The sequence below is a fragment of the Loxodonta africana genome, chromosome 3, assembly GCF_030014295.1.
Source record: "Loxodonta africana isolate mLoxAfr1 chromosome 3, mLoxAfr1.hap2, whole genome shotgun sequence".
NCBI classification, from domain to species: domain Eukaryota; kingdom Metazoa; phylum Chordata; class Mammalia; order Proboscidea; family Elephantidae; genus Loxodonta; species Loxodonta africana.
Genome location: NC_087344.1, coordinates 93,089,981 through 93,107,137, shown reverse-complemented (window position 1 = coordinate 93,107,137; position 17,157 = coordinate 93,089,981). Strand labels below are relative to the sequence as shown.

The 17,157-nt window shown below is 46.4% G+C and overlaps 1 protein-coding gene across 2 annotated transcripts in view; it reads left to right on the top strand.

The window, feature by feature from the left end:
* DHCR24 (24-dehydrocholesterol reductase) overlaps positions 1-13,508 on the top strand; it is a 43,841-nt gene extending 30,333 nt beyond the window's left edge. The window contains exons 6-8 of one of the 2 annotated variants that reach the window (XM_064282021.1): positions 6,081-6,278; positions 6,537-6,715; positions 8,403-13,508. In XM_064282021.1, the coding sequence (XP_064138091.1) occupies positions 6,081-6,278; positions 6,537-6,715; positions 8,403-8,556 (531 nt within the window). In that variant the 3' untranslated portion in view covers positions 8,557-13,508. The remainder of the gene's footprint in view (positions 1-6,080; positions 6,279-6,536; positions 6,716-8,402) is intronic. The other variant, XM_003411058.4, reaches the window with a different exon arrangement.
* The last annotated feature ends 3,649 nt before the right edge of the window (positions 13,509-17,157 follow it).

The window sequence follows — 17,157 nt, the reverse complement described above, 5'->3', positions numbered from 1 at the left end:
AACACCTATATAGGTCTTGAATTATCTCTTTTTAGCATCAGCCATTTCTAACTGCAAACTCTTCCTCTAGCAGCAAAACCGCATTTATCTAGGTCAGGGTACAGTGGAAAGCTTTGCAGAAATGACGAGTTTTATTATATGACAAAGAAGATATCCAAGATGGAGTCGCTGAGGACAAGAAAGACTCTGGCTTAGACTCTTGCTAGAAGTCCCAGTCACACCAAGGGTTTTAGCTTTCGAATGCTCTTCATCACTGTGACAGGAACACAGGTCCCTGGGTGGCGCAAACAGTTAGTGCCTGACTACTAACCTAAAGATTGATGATTTGAACCCACTTGGTGACGTCATGAAAGAAAGCCCTGCCGATCTGCTTCCCTAAAGATTATAGCCAAGAAAACCCTATGAAACTCATTTCTACTCTGTAACATGGGGTCGCCATGAGTAGGAGCCAACTCGATGGCAATAGGTTTGTTTGATAGTAGGAAGACAGTGGAGAGTTTTGAGCAGAAAAGGGACATGATAGGATTTTTATTTCAAAAGAATAACTTTGACAGCTGGATGGAGAGTGGATTGGGCTGAGGTTGTGGGGTAAGAATGGGAGAGCTGAAGAAATGATTTTGGCTTGCCCAGAGTGTTAGCAGTGGAGGAGGAAAGAAGGGTCAGATCCAGGAGGTACCGTGAAGGCTGAACCAACCACTAGGATTTCCAGATAGACTGGACGTGGGTGTGATTCCAAGGTTTGGGGCCTGAGCAATGGGATGAATGGAGGGAAATCAGAAGTTTGGTCTGGGACATGTCAGTTTGAGGTCCTGTCAGACATCCAGTGGGACATCCGCTCAGGCATCTGGCTGCCTGTATGAGGACTTTGGGGCAGAGCCTGAGGCTGCAGATGTAAATGTGGGTGTCAGCAGCAGAGACATGTGACTAAAGCCATGGGAGCCTATGAGAGACGGTGGAGAGAGAAGAGAAGAGGCCCAAGAGCCCAGCCCCAGCCACCTCAAAGGTTTGAGGAGGAGATGTGGTCTGTCGGAGGGGAGAAAAACCGGGAGAACATGGAGTCCCAGAAGCTGAGTAAAAACAGTGTTTCTAGAAAGAGGATAAACAACTGTGTTACATGCTGCAGAGTGAGATAAGGACTGTAAATTGACCCCTGGGCTTAGGCATGAGAAGGTCATTAGTGACCTTGAGCGGTGGAGGCAAAAGCCTGACAGGAGTAGGTTCACAAGAGAATAGGAAACAGAAACCTGAGGAGATGCGCTCTGAAGGAAAGCAGAGAAGTAGGTGATTGCTGGAAGGGGATGTTTTTGTGGCTCTTTGAGGAAAGGAGAGATTCCAGCATGTTTGTGTGCTAATGGGAATGACCCAGTAGAGAGGGGAAGTGACAGTGCAGGTGAGAGAGGGGTATATTTATAGGGCAAAGTCCTGAAGAGAGGGGTGGGGGATGAGCCCTGAGCTCAGGTGCAGAGTTTGCCTTTTGATGGGAGCCTGGAAAGTTCATCCACTCGACAGGAGGGAACAAGTGTAAATGGGGACAGTGGCTACAAATAGGATGGTGTGGGTGGCGGGAAGGTGCGAGAGTTCTGACTGCTTCTATTTTCTCAATGAATAGGAAGCCAGGATTTCAGCTGAGAGTCGGGGTGAGAGAGCATGAAAGGTTTGAGAGAGGAGATGTGAAATCATTTGTTGGAGAGCGGGAAGTGAGCTAACTGGGGAAATATAAAGATGGCCAGGCAACACTGTGCCCACCTAAGATGGCGATCATGAATTTACAGTGAAACCTGCCGTTGCGGTTGTGGATTTTCACCAGGGCTTCGGACCGGTTCGTTCTCTGCTGACAGTTTGCATTTCTACCCCAGATATACAGAATCAGAATGTACAGTTTAACAAGATCCCCAGGTGATTCTTATGTATAATAAATTTTGAAAACTACTACTCTACTAGTGGTTCTCAGAACTGGTCCCTAACCAGCAGCATTAACATCTCCTGGGAACTTGTTAGAAATGCAAATTCATTAGTGGAACCCCCACCTCCCCCCAACACTGTGGCCCTTAGACGCCCTTCAAACTTGGATCACTTCCGGAGATCACATTATAGCCATACAATAAAATGAACAGTAAAACGTACACCTTGGAGCAATCAACTCTACAAGATCTAAAGGGCAGCATTTGCCCAAAAGCAAAGTTCAGAAAGACGGTAGGGGTAGGAAAACTGGGCGAATAGACATGGGGAACCCATGGAGGAAGCGGGGAGAGTGCCAACACATTCAGGGGTTTGCAACCAATGTCACAAAACAAACTGTGGATAAATTGTTGGACAGGAAACTAATTTGCTCTCTAAACTTTCACCTAAATAACAATAAAATGTTCCGCAAAAAGGCAAATTGTCAGCAGGTGTTGGAAGCTGTGTGGGTGGAGCAGAGTAGGTGAGGATTTAGATTTAAGCAAGGTTGAGATTTTGCAGGCAAGTATGATAGAAGGTGAGTAGGGTAAGGTTGCTGAAGCTACAAGGCATGATTGTAGTGAAATATAAGCCAGTCAGGGAGAAGGGTAAGGATGGGAAGAGCTCTGTTCCTGACAAGGTGTTATGGTGGATTGGCTGTCCCAGGAGGGGGAAGAATTGAAGTCAGGGTACTAGAGGGAGTGACCTGGAAAGAGAGGTGATGATAGTCAGAGGGCGAATGCTTGAAATGGAAATTTTGGACGCAATGAATATAGACAAATGACAACATCTACCCATCAGTAGACTTTTACTAAAGGCCCAGATAGTAAATATTGTAGGCTTTGCAGCCATACTGTCTCTGTCACAGTTACTCAGCTCTGCCTTTGCAGCATGAAAGCAGCCACAAGCGATGTGTGGACAAGTGGGCATAGCTGTGTTCCTATAAAACTTTATTTACAAAAGCAGATGGTGAGCCAGATTTGGCCAGCAGGGGGGATCCCGATGGGTTGTATTTTGCTGTCTTCTGCTCTGGAGTTCTCCAGAGTTGTCTCACCTTGAGGCAAGGGACAGACCTAGGACTTTATACCCTGTCCACCCACTCCTCCCGTTAGCCAGCCATTGACTGTGGGCTGCCCTTGAAGAAGTGGTGTGAACTTGGATGAGGCAGCTCCCATCAGGCAAAGACAATTCCCCAGAGAGGGACTCAGCTCTGAGCATCAGCCACCAACATTTCCCACACCTGGGGGAACGGGTGCTTCCCTAGAGTGGGCATCTGGGCAGAGCACCACAGCATCATCCACTATAATGGAATTGCAGAAGCCAAGACATTTCTAGAAAGAAAGAGTAATAAACAATTTCAAACATCTGTCTTTTTCTCCCTTCCCTGGGGATAACTCCTTCTCCCCTTGGCAGCCTCCCCCCAGGTTCCTCCCTGCTGAATCTGGCCCTTTAATGAACCAAATTTGGCCTGGCCTGGGTGCTGAGCCCCCGAAGAAGCTGTATTCTAGGTGATCAGTCCATTCCGTCAAACCTGGGCCGGGCCAGTCCCGGCCCATCCAATTGCTTCCCCTCCCCCAGCTTGGCCAATCAGCTGGCTACACAATCTGCAAAAAAGCAGACAAAGAGCACCGTTAAGGTACTAAAACATTAAGCTTTTTCCATGGCCTGTCTTGATTTGTCATAAATATTTCCTATTAAATGTCATTCTAAGTACAGAAAAATTTTAAATTTAAATTACTATCATGAATGTTACCGTTCATCTTTTGAATGAAAATATTAAAGTTATTTTAACGCTCCAGGCATAAGTACTTTGTTCTTAACAGAGCAGTGGAAATGGTGCACAAAACTCAGTTTTCTCTGACACTTCCTGATACCTGCGCTGCATCCTACCAACACTGATGAGTAAGGGAGGACGGAAAGGAAGAGGAGCTACTGCTGCCCTAGCTTTCCCTTTCCTTCTGTGCCATCATTTTTAGCGTAAGTGGTTGGTTAAGACGGGGAAGTAACACCAGTAAGAAAGGATACAACAGGGCTCCTTGGCTGTTTCTGTTACTTGGGATACCACTGCATAGACCTGGCTTTGGGGTCTGGGGTCCTGCCTGAGGTTGGGCTCCTTGGATCTGTAGCAGGGCCCTGCAGCCCAGCAGAGCAGACACGGCCAGTTATCTGGACACAGATTAAGGGCAAGAGCAGCTGGTAAGCCGAGGAGGGGAGGGCCTGAAACAAGGTTGGTTCTCTGGAATGACTGACCTTCATGTGTTGACAGTAGGGACAGGCATGAAGCCAAGGTCATAGGACCTGAGGTCACTGAGAGGCAGAAGCGAGACTAATGGGGCAGACAGAAGCTGGGAGAGGAGGATAGGACACATGTTTACAACGGGAACTTTCTGAGGCTGAGACTTTGGAAAAGGAGTTGTTCCAGCTGGTACATTTAACTAATAATTAACTATTTCCAGAAAAAAACAATGCGAATGGCTTTTGAGCATACAAAAAGTGATGCAGTCTCTCTCAGAATTGAAGAGTGAAACAAAACTACAATGAGTCTCATTTTTCACCTGTCGGAATAACAGAGATCCAGACGTTTGATAGTATACCGTGCTGGCAAGGGTGTGGGGAAACAGTTCTCCTGTGTTGTTTGGGAGAGTATAAAAAATGGGGCAAGTTCTTGAAATAAAAAAAAAAATAGGTTCCATTAAAATTGCACACACTATGTGAACCAGAATTTTCCACTTCTAGGAATTTATCTTATAGATGCTTACCAGTGGACAAAGACACATGTAAAAAGAATAATCATTAGAATAATCTGGAGATAATTAAATGTCTTTCGGCACAGAACTGATTAAATAAATTATGATGCAGCCATACAGTAGAGCGAGGCTCAGTAAGCGTTTTCCGTAAAGGACCAGGTAGTAGATATTTTAGGTTTTTTGGACCATAAAAGCCTCTTGTGCAACTATTCTGCTGTTGTAGTCTGAAAGTAGGGATAGACAATATGTTAATGAATGAGCATGGCTGTGTTCCAATAAAACTTTATTTTACAAAACCAGATGGTGGGCTGGATTTGTCCCATGTGCCATTGTTTGCTTCTCCCTGCAGTACAGTGTTGTGCAGCCATGACAATGAGGCATCACTCTGTGTACTGATACAGTGAGTTCCAGGATACATTGATAAGCAGGGTCTTGAAGGCAGGGGTCACGTCTCAATTATATTGATAGCCCCAGTGCCCAGCACAGAACCTGGTGCTTGACCTTGTAGGCAACTTGTAATGGTCTAATTAATGAGTGAATGTCCTTGTCTTCAAGGACTATCCCAGTAACTATTCTGGTAGAAAATGGGCTATCCTGGTAATGCTCAGGAAGCCAGTGGGACCTGGAGCAGGAGGAATATTGTGAGCCAGGGGTCAAACCCTTCACTGTTTGGATTGCCAGCAGATGGGAGCCATGGAGGAGCTGAGGGTAAGGAGGACGTGTGGTTGGAGAGAGCAGTGCTGAGTGAGCCTGAGGGCTCTTCCCTCAGGGCAGCTTGAGGCATGCGGGCGGGGCATGCAGGGTAATCAGGCAACGCACTAAGGATGCTGTAAGCCAAAAGTCTTGCCGTTAAACCTGAGCTAGACCTCACCCACCCAGAGAGCTGTTCCTGGCTGGGTGATCTTAGGGAAGTTGCTTCAGCTCTCTGAGTATCACTCTTCTCAGTGAACAGCATTCTTGTCTCAAACATTTATGGTCTGTCAACCCTGTGCCAGCTACTCTGACTCAACAACAAGAACAGAAATGATAGCTACTGTTAATTGGACTCTTATTTTGTGCCAGGCACTGGGCCGAGTGCCTTCCATATGGTATCACACGATCCTCACAGCAAATCCTAAGGAGGCACTGTACTGTCATATCCATTGCACAGACAAGAAAACTGAGCTCAGAAAAGTTAAGTAGCCCAATTCATCGCAGCTGGTAAATGCCACAGCTGAAATCCAAACCCAGATCTGATGGTGATGTTCTAGGTACCACCACACCCCTCCACATAGGGGAATTGTATCCGTGTCATCTTTATGTCCCGCACTGAACCAGAGGACCTGGCCCCTGGCTCGTGGTAGACATTCAGCGCTTTTTGGTGCCTTCTCTCCCTCCCCAACTTTTGTCTTTCAGGACATCATCCCCTTCGGCAACAACCCCATTTTCCGCTACCTCTTTGGTTGGATGGTACCTCCTAAGATCTCCCTCCTGAAGCTGACCCAGGGCGAGACCCTGCGCAAGCTGTATGAGCAGCACCACGTGGTGCAGGACATGCTGGTGCCCATGAAGTGCATGCCGCAGGCCCTGCACACCTTCCACAACGACATCCACGTGAGCCTTCCTGGCGGGGCGTGGGCATGCCTGCCCTGTGAGGCCTCAGCCCGCTTGGCCAGGGCCCCGGCTGAGTGACCTTCACTTCTATGACCTGCTCAGATTGTGTCCTCTAGTGTGGCAGAGTTGGGTTGTTCTCAGCCAGGGCTGGGGAGGCGGTTGGTAAGGCTGTGATCAGGCAAGGGGGCATAGCCTGCAGAGTGCTGTGAGCTTCCCCATGGAGAAAAAGCTCCAACTCCCTCTCCCCGGCCCACCCAGGTCTACCCCATCTGGCTGTGCCCCTTCATCCTGCCCAGCCAGCCAGGCCTGGTGCACCCCAAAGGAGATGAGGCAGAGCTCTACGTCGACATTGGGGCCTATGGGGAGCCACGCATAAAGCACTTTGAAGCCAGGTCCTGCATGAGGCAGTTGGAGAAGTTCGTTCGAAGCGTGCATGGGTGAGTGGCCAGGAGTATGGTTCAGAGTACTGTTCCACTGGGGTGCAGGGCAGGACCAGGGTGCCAGCTCTGGATTGAGATCCAAGACCCCCAGGCTAGACCAGCTAATCACATAGGGACCCTGTTGTTGCAGCCATCTCTGATCTAGGAAGCAAGCTATGAAGATGGCGTTCATTGTTAACTGCCATTGAGTTGACCCCTGACTCATGGTGATGCCCTGCACAGCGGAACAAAATGCTGCTCAGTCCTCCGCCATCCCCATGGTCAGTTGCAGATTCGACCATTGTCACCTGTTGGGTTTTCATTGGCTGATTTTCAGAAGTAGGTTGCCAGCCCTTTCTTCCTACTCCATGTTAGTCTGAAAGCTCTGCTGAAACCTATTCAGCATTATAGCGACACACAAGCCTCCACTGACAGATGGGTGGTGACTGCATATGAGGTGCATTGGCCAGGAATGGCACCCAGGTCTCCCGCATGGAAGGCCAGAATTCTGCCACTGAACCACCACTGTCCCCATGAAGATGGTAGGGAGGGAGAAATGCAGAACTTCTTGCCCTTCTTCCTGCATCCCCCTTCTCCAGTGAACACCCCTCATCTGCTCAAGGCAGAAACCCAGGAGTCACCCCAACTCTGCCCCACAGGGTAGATGATGGGTCTGAGTTTAGATATATTCAAGGACCACTGCCTGCTGAGACCTCTTCAGATTGAAAAGACCAGAGCTAAGGAGGGTGGGGTCCATGACTATGAAAACCACAGAGAGGCTCGGAACAGGCTGAGTATGCTCAGGAAACTGCCTGGAACAAATGATTGATGTACACACATGGGTGAATCTCAAAATAATTATGCTGATTGGAAGAAGCCAGGCAAAAACAAGTACATACTGTATGATTCCATTTATATAAAATTCTAGAAAGTGCAAATGACTCCATGGTGACAGAAAATAGATTGGAGGTTGCCTAGGAATGGCAGAGGATGATGAGTAACAAACGATCAGGAGGAATGTTTGTGAGTGGTGGAGAGGTTCATTATCTCAATTGTGGTGATGGGTTCATGGTGAGATACCGTATTTTTACGCAAATAACGCTCCCCTTCTACCTTTGTTTTGTCAACCGCTCCCTCCCCGCCAGATATTTTCCTAAGTATCGCTTTGCCAATTTTTGTTTTACATGTTGCTGTAAAAAAAAAAAAAGCATAACTTACTTACAAAAATACCTGGGGGGGAGGGGGGAGGGAGCAGTTGTCAAACAAATATAGAAGGTGCAATTTATTCGCACAATGCATAAAAATATGGTACATGTATCAAGATTTAACCAAATTATACACTTTAAATATGTACAGTTTATTGAATGTCAATAAAAGCTGTACCACCCCCCATGAGGCGAGGCAGTATGTGGAGAGGACCGAGCTGCAGCAGGGAGCCCAGCAGCCTGAGCTCCACTCAGGGCCACCACTGCTAAGCTGCTTCACCCTCGAGCCCCGTTTCCCCATCTGCAAAATGGGGATCAGCATTCCAGCACTGTCTTCCTCACTAGGCGTTCAGAAGAATCAAACACAACAAATTCTCCTGAAGTGCCCCTACGTTGCAAAACACGCTGCACGGTGGGGCGGACTGAGTGTCTCCCCCTCGCGCCTCCCTGCCCAGCAGACGTGGCTCCCTGTGCCCTCACCCTCTCGTCCACCTCTGCAGATTCCAGATGCTGTATGCCGATTGCTACATGAACCGGGAGGAGTTCTGGGAGATGTTTGACGGATCCCTGTACCACAAGCTGCGGGAGCAGCTCAACTGCCAGGACGCCTTCCCAGAGGTGTATGACAAGATCTGCAAGGCCGCCAGGCACTGAGCTGCAACCCGACTGGGAAGGAGACTTGTGGATGGATCCTGTCCCCCAGGGCTAGGAGGCATCTTCCCTTCACTCAAGCTCAGCTGCTGTCCAGCTTCACACTTTCAGATAGAGGCCCTTCCATAGTCCCACCCAGACAGCCCCCTGGCTTCCTCCCAGTTCCCAGGGGGCAGCCTAGTGGAGTGGAAAGAGCCTGGGATCCGGAATCAGACAAGCTTGAGTCCAGTTCCCAGTTTAGTCACTTATTAGCTGTGCATCTCTGGGCAAGTCACTTAACCCCTCTGAGCCCCAGTTCCTTCATCTGTCCAAAGGGAATGATAATACCTACCTGCAGGTCATTGTAAAGATTAGCAGTCATATAGGTCAAGCACTTGTCACATTGTGGGTGCTGGTAAGTGGTGGCTATTATTGGTTCCCACTCAGCATCATGTTTGACTAAAGTATCTTGGATTCAGCAGTTGAGTCCAGAAAGCCTCACATTAGGTCACCTGTGCACAGGTTTGGCTGGAATGATGAAGGGGATGCCCTGGAGTTTCACTGCCATTGCCTCAGTCAGCCAGACGGGCTCCTCATGGGGAGAAGGAAGGCATCTCTCCATTCCTGGGGACTCAGGAGGGCAGCAGATGCAGTAGGCAGACCCAAGAAGTGTTGTGCCAAAGCCAGGTCCGATTCCAAAGTTGTCTCTGCCATCCTTGGGGACATCCTGCCCCTTCCATGCCTCCTTCACACATGGCTTGCAGGCCTACCCCAGCCATTGCTGAGTCCACTCAGGACCATGTCACTGGAGAGGACACGTCAAGGCTGATAGCTATCGCAGCCTAGGTCTGGGACCCCTAGGTGAAGGGAGTGGTCTCCACTCTGAATTTGATCCCAAGGACCTGGGCCCATACTTCTTGGCCCTCCAACCCTCCACACCTCCTTTTGTCCCCAGAACCCACTTAGTCGTGGTAGGGACACTTCCATGCCACTCTGTGGCATGGGGGCTGGGGTAGGCCACACCAAGCCGGAAAATGGAGTCTGCCATCATTACTTCTGTGAGGCAGGTCTGAAAGGAAACAGTATCATGGACTACTGATTTCTCCAACTGCTTGTCTCCTTTTTTTTTTCTTTTTTTCACCCCAGCTAGTTAATTTCAGTGCCTTACGAATCCTGAGCTCAGAGAAAAGCTAGCTCTGTTTCTGTTCCAGCAGAAGGAAACGTCCCCAAGATCCTTCCCTACTTGTTACTAAAGCTTGGCTATTTATGCAGCTCCATCTTATGAACTTCACAGCCTCAGCTGAAAACCCAGAATCTAAAAAGGGAAGGTGGAATTCTATGAGCTTTGCCAGGCAGTGTGATATGTGGAGAGAGAGCACTAGGCCAGGAGTCCAGGGACCTGGGTTTCAGTCCCTGCTCTACTGTCAATGAGCTGTGCTACCTTGGGCAAACCGCCTGTCCCCTCTGAGCTGTGCTTTCCTCACCTCATCTATACATATCAGTACAGCCAAGACCTCCCCAGCCCTTCTGCTGTAAAAGACTACCGGTGGCCTTGGATACCACGGTTACAAAGCCCGTAGAAAGTAAGTGGAAACATAAAGGGTCCAGGTGGACAATTGGGGGTTGTTCATCATTTCAGGTCCTTCCCTCAGCCCCAAGGCTAGCTCCCATCTCATTCACAGAAAGGTGCATCCATCCATGGCTTGCAGTCTTGCCACTCAAGGTTGCCAGAATCTTCTTAAAGTCATGTTTCGACTAAAGGATACTCACCCATCCCACCTAGGGCTTGGCACACTCTGCAAAGTGTCTTAACCTGCGTCCTGTGAGTGCTGAGTGCATCCATAGCTCTCAGAAGGTAAAGGAACTGCCCTTACCCATTTGGCCTCTGGAGGGGGCATAAGAAAAAAATAAGCAACCTCACTCTTCAGCTTGTATGCAAAGTGCGTGAATTCTAGCATTAGCTCTCCTAGTGGATCCATGTGCTTCCTCGCTTGGTGCTGAACTGATGATTCTACTTGCTGTAGAGGAATGGTTTCCACCAGCTCGATTAACCCAACAGTCAGAGCTCCGTCATTTCCCCAGTGGAGCTGCCATCCCTAAGACACTGAGTGTGGCCAGAGATGCCAGCAGCCTCTGTCACTTTTAGTCCTATAAACCAAAATCCTGCTCTCTGCAGACCTCATCCAGAGCCCTAGGGCTAGGAAGGGAAAGTGTTTGGGGATCATGTGGACCTCAGGTTAATATTTTGCTCCAGTAATGCCTTGCTTGGAAAGAGACCATCCTCCCAGCGTACTGAGCTGAGTTACCAGCTTCTTCATGCACCCAGTCCTGTCACTGTGGGTGCGGTGGTTTCGGGTGGAGCTAAACTTGGTGCTGGGGGAGTGCATGTGGGAAGGAAGAGTAGGCCTCTCCCCTCCAGAGCCCCCAGTTCCTTGGCTGCATGAAGGTTTTCTGTAAAATCAAGTTGCAGCCGGTTTCTTGGGCTGGAAGGATGAATCATTTAATTGGGTGTTATGGCAGGAGAAGGAGTGGGTGTGGAAGCGTATGGTGTGTGAGTTTTATTTTTTTCCTTGATTATGGGGCCGAGGGGGAGGGCATGAGTCTCCCCAGCCACAGATGCTGTGCCTGCTGTATAGAACATTTCATGTTCCTGTGGCTGTGTGGCCGCTGCTCCTACAAAATAAAACTATGGCCTGGAAACTAGCCTTTGCCCTTTCTTGCTCTGGGGTGTGTTTAGTGGGGACTACTGAGTGTGGCGTCAGACCTGGGTTCAAGGGCAGGCTGTGCCACTCACCAGGTCAGGTTCCCTCTGAAAAGGCTGAAAGACAACATGGGAAAATGACAAGTTTATTAAGGTAGGGAGGTGCTTGACCCATTTTGAATTTCTGTCATTGTCACAAGGTCATCTGGCATAGGTGTTAATAAAAAACCTGTTGCCACTGAGTCGATTTCGACTGTTAAAAACATTAAGACTTCTTTGACAATTAAATGTTTATTAAGAGAGAGAGAGGCATTTGCGAACAGGCAATCAGTTATAGAGAACCTGCTTCGATTATGCAAAGTGGGTTTTTGTTTATATGTCATTTACAATCTTGTGATAAAAGAAGGTACACCTGGTTTTTTGGAGGTTATACAGTAGTGCAGAAGAACAAGACCCAAGGAATACACAAAACTGTACAGATACTGGTCTTGGGGAATACAAATTTTTAGGCTAAATGTCTACCATCTGTTACTTCCAAGTGAGCAAGGTCCTTGGGAAAACAAGAAGGGGCATTCTTAAGGGACTAATGAGGTTGGTTTGCAGGGGTATTGTAAAAATGGTGTGGCAGGGCGGTGTCTGACATTCTTTAGCTTCACCAGGAGGAAGGAAAATCAAGACCAATAGCCCAAGGCTGATTCCTATGAGAGGGAGGTCAGACATGCCTCCTCTCTCTCTTTACCAATTCTGACACCAGCTAAGTGGCACTCTGCTTACCTGCTGGGTTCAATAATTCATCGCAATGGCCACACAGAAATCACAGACAATACTCATGATTATGGGGTTTATTACGGAAGTAACAGGTTACAATTCAGATTCAGGAAAGCTCAGGATACAGTTCTTCCATCAGGACAGCCTCTTCTGAGCCATGTTGTAGGCATGCTTCTCTCTGGCCTCTCAGCATCTGCCCTGCTCAGGCAAACTCTTTTAGCTCTGCCGATAAGTGCTTAGAGGCACTGCACTCTACCAGTAAGCCTCTGCCCAAAGGTGCTCAGCTCTAACTGATGGGTCAGCAAACCCAGCTCTACCAGGTGCCCGAAGGCACTCAGCCTTCTCCATGGGCTGGAAAGCCCATCACTTCATCTCCTGCTGGTCTCCTGCCTCTGCTGCTGCCACTTCTAGCAGTCTTCAGTGTTACAGCTCTAGGTATCCTGGTTCTAGGAGCTTCTCAGTGCAGGGGTCCTGGGTCCAAAGAACACACTCCACTTCCGGCTGTTCTTTCTTCGTGGTGGTGAGATCCTCTTTTTCTGCCTCTGGGATGGCTCATTTTAAGCCTAAGTAGAATGGCAAAACTGACCTACCGCCCTTAAAAAAAGACTGCCCTTGGTCGGCCACAATTACCTTATTTGAGGGAATTATAAGACCATGACAAGAAAGGTCATGTAAAAGTGATTGATTCACTGCTTTTCTAGCCATGGTTCTTTCATACTCGAAGGATAACTTCCCCCTCCCAATCAGTTTACTATCCAGAACAGTCATTAACAATTAGTCTTTCAATAGAGCAAAGAGTCCTCAGGGTGAGGTTACTCAGGTACTAGCCATTCAGGTCTGCTGTAGGTGTCCACCTGATCCTGTCAGGTTCTCCAAAAGTCATCTTGGCTTCGCCCTTTCTGTTGTCGGATAAAATTTAACTAAAAGAAGATCATTCCCTTGCTCTGAGCTTCACGAGGTATCAGCATAGCAAAACCTTTAAAGGACTTTAGGTTCAGCCACTGTACTCCAGTCCAGCAGTGCCTCCCCCTTAGTCCATCCGCTCTTTCCCAGTTACTGCTTCTACAATTACAGGTCTTATAATCATGGTCAACCCTGTTAACAATCACCACTCACAATTGAATAATATAATCTTATCAGCATCTCCCCCCACCCTTTCTTTCCCAGACTCATCAGGAAAAGAGGAAATTATTTAGTGGGGACCCTCCCTTGTTCCCCTCATTTTGGGCGTTAAGTATACTTACAAAATCATGTAAGCCAGCCACTTTATGCCTTTACCTCTCCCCATTTTAGATAGTTAAAGTTTAAATTGTCTGTCCCTATTAAACTAATATTTTGAAGAGACAAGCCTGTTTCTTTATCTGAAGAATCTTCTATTCTGGTTGGAACTTTGAACATCTGTATCCATAAGCAAAGTTCAGTCCAGAGCAAGTCATTAAATTATAGCAATTTACAGTAGTTCACGGTGTCAGACATCTTTCTCTTCATTCGGTCGGCTTCTGGTCAGCTCATCTCTAGTCATCTAAACTAGGTCATGGGGGTACCAGTCATAGGCTCAGGAGTTCACACACACACCTCCCTGTACTTCAGACTAGTCAGCCCCTTCTCTATGTAGGAAAAGCATTTCCTACCCACAGTACCTTTAGATAAACACATAAACCCTTTTTAAACATTTCAATTTCATCTTCTTTTCCACACCTTAACTATCTTTCCATTCATGTGCATATGGACTTTGGCCTCTGGTTGGGTGGAACCAGGAAACCCTGGCCCTCTATTAATCATCTTGCTTATCTGGCCTGGCTTTTGCCCAAAACCACTCCAGATTTGGCCTTTCTCCCCTCAGCTGCAGCATAACATCGTTTATTTCCCTTGGAGCTTTTACAGGTAACCACATCCAAAGTAACCGTCTAAAAAACAAAATTTCACTTCTCGTGCCCCTTCATTTTTTTCTCTTACAAAGTCGCATGTTTCCACAAGTCTGAAGCCATTGCCACGAACCCCACTCCTGACACCCACTGTAAAAATGGCGTGGTGCAGGCATACCTCCACAGCTAGATACTTTTATTTAATTTCTCATAGACTAAGCAAACAGATCAGACTAATTGCTGGGTATCTGCTAAGACTTGATTAATCCCCAGATTAAAACTTCTTTGTTAGTTGTTCCTTTGACATTAGAAAAAATAACCGTTACTATACAATATAGCCTATGTCACAGTTACACATGTACCCCATTACGAATGCCCCTAACTGCAGCAATTCTCATCAGGATTTGGAGGCAAAAGCTTACAGAGGTGTACATTAATATAACAACATCATTAATACATATAATAGAGGTCTGTAGGGGCCCAAAAGGGGCTTATCCACAGTCAGGCTTGAGCAAGAGTCCTGGTGGTAGTGAACTCAGAGCCAAAAGAAAGCAGAAAGCATCTCTTGTTTTCTCACCTTGGTGTCACGTATTACAGAGACCACAGTCACCTGTGTTCCATTATCGAAAAGCCCAAGAAATAAAATTCTATTTCTTCTTTGAACTTTTTTTCTTTATTGTGCTTTAAGTGAAAGTTTACAATTCAAGTCAGTTTCTCACACAAAAACTTATACACACATTGTTACGTGACCCTGGTTGCTCTCCCTATAATGTGACAGCACACTCCTTCTCTCCACCCTGTATTCCCCATGTCCATTCAGCCAGCTCCTGTCTCCCTCTGCCTTCTCATCTCCCCTCCAGACAGGAGCTGTCCACATAGTCTCATGAGCCTACTTGAGCTAAGAAGCACACTTCTCACCAGTATCATTTTTTGTCTTATAGTCCAGTCTAATCTTTGTCTGAAGAGTTTGCTTCGAGAATGGTTTTAGTTTTGGGCTAACAGAGAGTGCAGAGGCTATGACCTCTAGGGTCCCTACAGTCTCAGGCAGACCGTTAAGTCTGCTCTTTTTACAAGCATTTGAGGTGTGCATCCCACTTTTCTCCTGTACTATCAGGGATTCTCTGTTGTGTTCCTTGTCAGGGCAATCATTGGTGGTAGCCAGGCACCATCTAGTTCTTCCAGTCTCAGGCTGATGGAGTCTCTGGTTTATATGGCCCTTTCTTTCTCTTGGGCTCGTATTTTCCTTGTGTCTTTGGTGTTCTTCATTCTCCTTTCTCCAGGTGAGTTGAGACCAGTTGATGCATCTTAGATGGCCACTTGCTAGTATTTAAGACCCCAGATGCCACACCAAAGTGGGATGCAGAAAGTTTTTTTAATACACGCATTATTATGCCAATTGACCTAGGTGTCCCCTGAAACCATGGTCCTCAGACCCCTGCCCCTGCTACTCTGTCCCTCAAAGTGTTTGATTGTATTCAGGAAACTTCTTAGCTTTTAGATTAGTCCAGTTGTGCTGACTTTCCCTGTATTGTGTGTTGTCCTTCCCTTCACCTAAAATAATTATTGTCTACTATCTAATTTTTTTTTTATCTAATTAGTGAATACCCTTCTCCCTCCCTTCCTCCCTCCCCACCCTCATAACCATCAAAGAATGTTTTCTTCTGTGTTTAAACCTTTTCTTGAGTCTCATACAATATTTGTCCTTTTGCATCTGACTAATTTCACTTAGCATAATGCCTTCCAGATGCCTCCATGTTATGTTTCATGGATTCACCGTTGTTCTTTATCATTGCATAATATTTCATTGTGTGAATATATCATAATTTGTTTATCTGTTCATCCATTGATGGGCACCTTGGTTGTTTCCATCTTTTTGCTATTGTAAACAGTGCTGCAATGAACATAGGTGTGCACATATCTATTCATGCGAGGGCTCTTATTTCTCTAGGATATATTCCAAGGAGTGGCATTGCTGGATCCTATGGTAGTTCTATATTTCTAGCTTTCTAAGGAAGTGCCAAATGGATTTCCAAAGTGGTTGTGCCATTTTACAGTCCCACCAGTGGTGTATAAGTGTTCTAGTCTCACCACAACCTCTCCAACATTTGTTATTTTGGGGTTTTTTTTTTTTTTTGGATTAATGCCAGACTTGTTGGGGTGAGATGGTATCTCATTGTAGTTTTGATTTGCATTTCTCTAATGGCTAATGATCGTGAGCATTTCCTCATATGCTGTTAGCCACATAAATGTTTGCTTTGGTCAACTGCCTGCTCATATCCTTTGCCCGTTTTTTTAATTGGGTTATTTGTCTTTTTGTTGTTGACGTTTTGCAGTATCTTGTAGATTTTAGAGATTAGAGCTGATTGCATTTGTCATAGCCAAAATTTTTTTCCCAGTCTGTAGGTTGTCTTTTTATTCTTTTGGTGAAGTCTTTGGATGAGCATGAGTGTTTGATTTTTAGGAGCTCCTAGTTGTCTAGTTTCTCTTCTGGCATTTGTGCATTGTTAGTAATGTTTCGTATACTGCTTATGCCATGTATTAGGGCTTCTAGCGTTATCCCTATTTTTTCTTCCATGATCTTTATCGTTTTAGATTTTATATTTAGGTCTTTGGTCCATTTTGAGTTCGTTTTTGTTCATAATGTGAGGTATGGGTCTTGTTTCATTTTTTTTTGCACATGGTTATCTAGTTATGCCAGCACCATTTGTTAAAGGGACTGCCTTTTCCCCATTTAATGGACTTTGAGCCTTTGTCAAATATCAGTTGCTCATAGGTGGATGAATTTATGTCTGGATTCTCAGTTCTGTTCCATTGGTCTACGCATCTGTTGTTGTACCAGTACCAGGCTGTTTTGACTACTGTGGCGATATAATAGGTTCTAAAATCAGGTAGTGTGAGGCCTCCCACTTTGTTCTCTTTTTTTTTTTTTCCCCCAGTAACGCTTAACTTATCCAGGACCTCTTGCCTTTCCATATGATTTGTTTCTCCATCTCATTAAAAAATGCCATTGGAATTTGGATTGGGATTGCATTGTATCTATAGATTGCTTTGGGTAGAATAGACATTTTTATAATGTTGAGTCTTCCTATCCATGAGCAAGGTATGTTTTTCCACTTAATGTAGATCTCTTTTTGTTCCTTGCAGTAGTGTCTTGAAGTTTTCTTTGTATAGGTATTTTACGTCTCTGGTTAGATTTATTCCTAAGAATTTTATCTTCTTGGGGGCTATTGTAAATGGTATTGATTTGGTGGTTTCTTTTTCGACTTTCTCTTTGTTGGTGTAGAGGAATCC